The 5,472-nt window shown below is 48.7% G+C and overlaps 1 protein-coding gene across 1 annotated transcript; it reads right to left on the reverse strand.

Annotated features, from left to right (window-relative positions):
- Window positions 1-852: 852 nt before the first annotated feature.
- Window positions 853-4,761, reverse strand: LOC129386459 (uncharacterized). The gene is made up of 3 exons (XM_072289179.1): window positions 4,589-4,761; window positions 3,688-3,781; window positions 853-3,493 (listed from the first exon to the last, which is right to left on the reverse strand). Exons 1-3 carry the CDS (start codon window positions 4,739-4,741, stop codon window positions 1,080-1,082), a joined length of 2,661 nt encoding a protein of 886 aa, XP_072145280.1. The 5' UTR covers window positions 4,742-4,761; the 3' UTR covers window positions 853-1,079.
- Between the last annotated feature and the right edge of the window lie 711 nt (window positions 4,762-5,472).

Genomic DNA, 5,472 nt, shown 5'->3' on the forward strand with positions numbered 1-5,472 from the left:
GTGGGCGGATGAGATTAAGAAGTTTGCAGGGACAACATGGCCACAATTAGTACATGACCGGGGTTGTTGGAGAAGTATGGGAGAGGCCTTTGCCCTGCAGTGGGCGTAACCAGGCTGATGATGATGATGATGAGTTGGCTGTCACGGAACCGAGCAGGGCCTTGACGGCGTAAGCAAGGGCAGCAATCACGACATCCTTTTGCGATTCCGTGTTGGCAGGCTCGGTAGGCTGAGGCGCGCGAGGTGGGGCAGGCACGCCAGTGAGGGCTTGACTGTAAGAGCGCCCCGGTTGCGTCACGGCCACGGTGTAAGAATAATTTAGGTGTTGACACTGCGGCCGGCGCACCGTCCTGGTTGTGTTCGCCGCCGGCGCTGTTTCCGTTTCCCGGCGACAGGTGGCGCTAGTAGGTGGAGGCTCTTAGGGTGCCTCGATGCGCGCGCCCCCGCTTAGGGTGAGGACATCTGCGTCGTCTGCTACGGCGGCCGCCATTCTCGTTCCCACTGCATGCTCGTTCTCGCGGAGAACGGACTCCTCCGCTTTCCGGCTCCCTATCTCACGCTCGGCAGCGACTGGGGCTAACCCCCTTTCTCCCGCGCTGTTATGCGGAGGGCGTTAAAAGGCTGAATGGGCATTTTTCTTCGTGAACGGAGGCGCGGTAAACAGGATTGCATGGGAAACCTCACTGATGTCCCAATGCAAGTGAGTGAATTTGATCGGTAAGAAAATTCAGCCGACGCGGTCAATGCAACAACGTCTTGGTTCTGCACGCTTTGAAGAAACAGCATCAGCAACGGTAATAAAATATAAAGTCCCCTTTTCGTCTGGTAACAGCCAGATGAATACAAAAGCTGTTACCCAAGCAAACATGAAATCATTTATTCAGTGCTTATGAAAACACACAAAGTTAGAGATTTGTGTTTAATGGGAACGTGAACACTGAACATTATTGCACTTTTTAAAAGTCGACATTTATGTTAAATAGACCGTAATTGATAAAATAGTTGTGATCACTATATATATAGATGCAGACTTCAGACTTTGAAGGAAAAGGCTCGCAGAACTGCAGATTCCAGCTTGCTTACGCAAGGCTGACCCCTGCACAAGTCTTGCTTCCGTGGCCACTAGGATGAGTGCTCGGAATTTGTCGGAGATGAATTCGGAGCCTCACTCTGGCATATGCAGCAGTCAGCATTTTGCTTATTCGTTCTTTGTGAGCCATGCATGTGTTCACTGAGGGTTTGTCTATGCCTTCGAGATAGGCTATCAGAGAACGAAGTGGCGACTTCATGGTGAAAAATTTGCCTGTGCACCATGAGTTGACAGCGGTGAAATGTTCCTCGTAGTTTTTTAAAGTTTTCATGACATCAGCGCTTGGATATACGAGGTTTTGCCCATCCCTGACGTATTCCTTGAGTGCAGTCAGGGAAGCATACTGATCGTCAGGCTTGCCAAGGAGAGCAGCCTTGCACTGCGGACAAGTTATAGATTTCAAAATTCCTTTCAAAATAAAACCGCCAAGGTAAAACAAGATGCGGCACTCGGTTGACGTGAGCTCTTCAATGAACAGAATTTCCGTGTCGTTGATTTCATCGACTTCGCTTTCTGCACATTCCTTCTTGCTATGTGCAAGCAGATCGACAAGGTATTCGCGGTCGTCAAGTTCGTAGCTTGTTGATCTCGGAGTGTGAAGAAAGTGGCTGACGCTGACGAGTCGGAGTGCACACTTCAAGTCATACGCAGTGGGCACTGGCTTCATGAGCCGCACCACAGAAAAAAGGTTTTCTAGGCAGTCTTGCAACAGCCTGCTCGTGAGGAGGAATTCATACCCTTCACTGCCAAGAAGCACTTCTTGAAGGCGAAGGACAGCCGTTGTCGCAATTAGGACCCCTGCTTGCGATGGCTTCCACTGAGATCCAGTGCCCATTTTCAGTTCTCTGATGGTGTCTGTTGCCGTGCGTAGTGTGTCCAAGGCGGCATGATATTTAGTAATGTTCCTGCGGCTTAGCGCCATGGTGGGATGACGCGATGACATGAGGGCATACCACCTAGAAACGAGGTCCATAAACCACGCTGTTGTTTCGGCCTCTGGCTCAATCACTCCTTCTTTTATTAGGAACCGAATAGCTGGTGGGGCTTCACGGAAGAGCTGGACAGCGACTCCTACTTTCATTTTGGTGAAGTGCCCACAACTAATGTGGGTTTCTGACAAATTTGGTGCTACCTTAAGTTCGTTGGCTGCGTCATAATCCAAGACGGCCTGTACATGCTCCAATTTCACCTTCGAGGCCGTCAGTCCGTTCCTGCTTACTGTAGTATCACTGAGTGTGAAAACTTTTGAGCTTAGAAGCTGTCCTTTCAGGTTCTTAAGGACATGTGCCGGGTCCGAGATGAAAAAAAGTTCCTTCCCTTTTAAGGTTGGGTGAGGTATTGAGCACGAAGTTGTCGAATGGCGGTGGCTCGAAAAGCCAAATTCTCTCCACATAGCGCGGTTTGCTGCACCCATGTCACATGTGATAACACGGACTCTTAGAGAAATCTGGCTGCATATCTGCACTATTTCCAGGACATATGCCTTGAGTACAGAGCCGTCCACGTGCCTACCAGTGAATTCATAGGCTATCACTTGCTTCCATCTCTGGTTTACCCCACCTAGCATAAACACCAAAGCATGATTGGCTGGCTCTTCAGGCTTTGAGGGCAACGTCGTTCCTCCCAGAAGCACGTCTTCGCCACGGTCGAGTTCAAATCCGGGTGCTATCTCCATTTCATCTAAAAAGAGAACGCAGTCTTTCTCCACGTCCTCCATTCCCTCTGCTTTCGACCTCATGACGTCGATCACTTCATGCAGGATACCTGGCAGAAACTTCAGGCCCTGAATTCTTCTTGCTAACGTTCTGCTGGATGGAAGAGGGTAGCCAATCTTTCTGAGTGTTTCATACCCGGTGGTTCCACAAGCAAATTTAATTTTTAGACCTTGCTTTACTGTTTGCGCTGACCACGAATTACCATGATTGTTGTTCCGAGAAAGAGCACGAATTTGGTCTTCATTTAAAAACTTCGTATTTCGTGAGAAATTAGTTGCCTCTTTCTGCAGCTTGCGTACCTGCATCTGTAGTTTTTTGACAGTGTTCTTAGATTCGTTATGATGTTGTCTAAGCTTATTATTGGCTGCTGTGAGATCTGCAATCTTCTTCCTAAGCTCAGCTGCCTCAGAATCGAGGGGTTGGGTCGCAGTAACTATTGCAGTTTCTTGAAGCCGTGCATCCCTGGGGGTCGAAGTAAGTTGCCCATTAGCATTGTTGGTTTCCGTAGCCGCCAATCTCTCATTTATCTCCCCGTCTGACGAAGAATCAGCGGGAGAAAATTCCTGCGTAGTTGAGGGAAGAACGTTTCTCACTTCTCGTGAAGAATTGTGTGCGGCTGCGTCGTCACTGAATAATGCAGGCACGTGTGCATTTCGTTCCCTTGGTGGCCTTCGCTCTTTAGGAAGTTCTGGAAACAGATAAATAAGAAAAAATGCCCATTACATATATTTAAGATTGTGTTAACTAAAAGCAGAATAGAAGGCGCGCCAGAAAATTTAATATGTATGCGCATGAATCGTTTCCTCACATAACTTTTTCAAATGTAGATAATGAGCCGATAAGCAACGTGGTAACAAATACCAGGGTCAGGAGGCATCTCACCTTTGAATGGGAACACCGTTGGTACAGCATTAGGCTTGAGCTTCTTCCACCCATCCGCGCGGTTCTGTTCGAAGCTGCTGGCTTCGAAATGAGCCTGCAGATGAATTTGATATTGAAATTAGCGGCGCATTTCCGGCTCGATAATGAAAACAATGAAGGCAGCACGCAAGAGAACACAGTAGTCCAAATATCAGTCGAATTACTCGAATGAGAGCCTCAATCTGCACATAACATATCCTGTCTATCTCATTCACTGACTTAATCCGCCATCGCAGAACGAAGCGTCGGGTTAACAGGCCAAAGAACAAATTAGTCGAAATATCAGGCGAATTACTCGAATGAGCGCCTCAATCTGCACATAACAACGATCTCTGTTAATCTCATTTACTGACATAATGCGGCGTCGTAGGACGAAGCGTCCGGTTAATAGGCAGCGGAAGCTACCCAACGCCGCACACATGTCAAAAACAACTTCAGAAATCGTGAGTGAATTAATCAAAATTGGTTCCTGGACCATCCATTTGCACAGTAATTGCCACAGCTTATGTGCCCTTGCTTGTCCTCATGCTCTGTGCCTTGATGCAATGTTTGGGCCCAGACCGCAATTCGCTGGCAAGCGCCTAGTAAAGGCAATTACCTTTGAATGAAAAGAAGCGGCGAAAGCACGCGTGGTACGTATTCCCCAGCGGACACGTGTCGTGCAATTTCGGATGTGAACAAGCAAGCGGCAGACAATGGCCTGTACCGCGCTGTAGTGAAACTCATTTACTTTGTTTTAGTGTTTCACGCAGCTTTTTTAAGCCGAGCAAGAAGAATATTGAACGACACTTAGCTGCCCAAACGCAACAAAATACAAATAAATCGCAACAAAAACAGCACTGAACCAACATGTGGCACTTACGCTGCAGACACACGAGGAGTTCGTCGGTTGCCACTTGTCACGCTTGACTCGCACCAGCCACAGAAGCCGCCTTTTTGGGTCCCTTGGAAAATGGAACATCCTCCAACCATTTCTCGAATGGTTGGAGCACTGAGGAACACAACATCCAGGCATTCTACGCCGATGAAAGCCGCGCGAACGCCCGCACAGCAGCGCGGCGAAGTCGACGCGGGCAACGCAATGGCGGAGGGAGCGCGCGAAAACAGGTTTAGGCGGCGCCGGCTGGTTCAAAGGGTGACCTCACCCTAAGCGGGGGCGCGCGCATCGAGGCACCCTAGAGGCTCTCGGATTTGCGCTGCGTAGGTTATCGATGCTAAGCGTTGCTCGTTTGTCGAGCTCGATATCGGGGTATATAGAAAAGTATGCACAGGCATGAATACACCGGGATTCTGCAGTAACAAGACTGATTATCTAAATGAATGTGCAACTGATTTCTCGACGACGTTTTTATTATAGATCTGGTATCTAGCATACGTTGAAGCCAGTGTATCAATCGTATTTTCTAGTTGCGCCCGCCAATGTTAGCTAATTAAAGCAAAAATAAATAAATTGTAGCCGGATTTTCGGGGAAATAGCGTAAGGACAGCTAGCCAAAATGCCGTTCCGAGCTTCGGTCGTCAACCCAGCAATCTCGCGCTGTGCGCTGGCGGTGCGGCTGCCGCCGCTGCTCATCTTCCTCTTTACAAAATAAACGTCCTCAAAGCACCTTGAACCATTGCACCTCTAGCTTACACATGTACTTGGTTACAAACTTCGCTCGACACGCGACCCCTACGCAGGCTTCTGCTCAGTGTTAAGGCGATGGCGGTTATACTTTGCGCCAGTACTGCAAGCCGTGTGCAGTA

The sequence above is a fragment of the Dermacentor andersoni genome, chromosome 7, assembly GCF_023375885.2.
Source record: "Dermacentor andersoni chromosome 7, qqDerAnde1_hic_scaffold, whole genome shotgun sequence".
In the NCBI taxonomy this organism is placed as follows: Eukaryota; Metazoa; Arthropoda; class Arachnida; order Ixodida; family Ixodidae; genus Dermacentor; species Dermacentor andersoni.

Coding starts and splice junctions, on each gene's coding strand:
- LOC129386459 (XM_072289179.1), bottom strand. CDS start 4,741: ATGCCTGGATGTTGTGTTCCTCAGTGCTCCAACCATTCGAGAAATGGT. Junction 3,782..4,588: donor ACTCCTCGTGTGTCTGCAGC/GTAAGTGCCACA, acceptor ATTCATCTGCAG/GCTCATTTCGAAGCCAGCAG. Junction 3,494..3,687: donor AACGGTGTTCCCATTCAAAG/GTGAGATGCCTC, acceptor ATCTGTTTCCAG/AACTTCCTAAAGAGCGAAGG.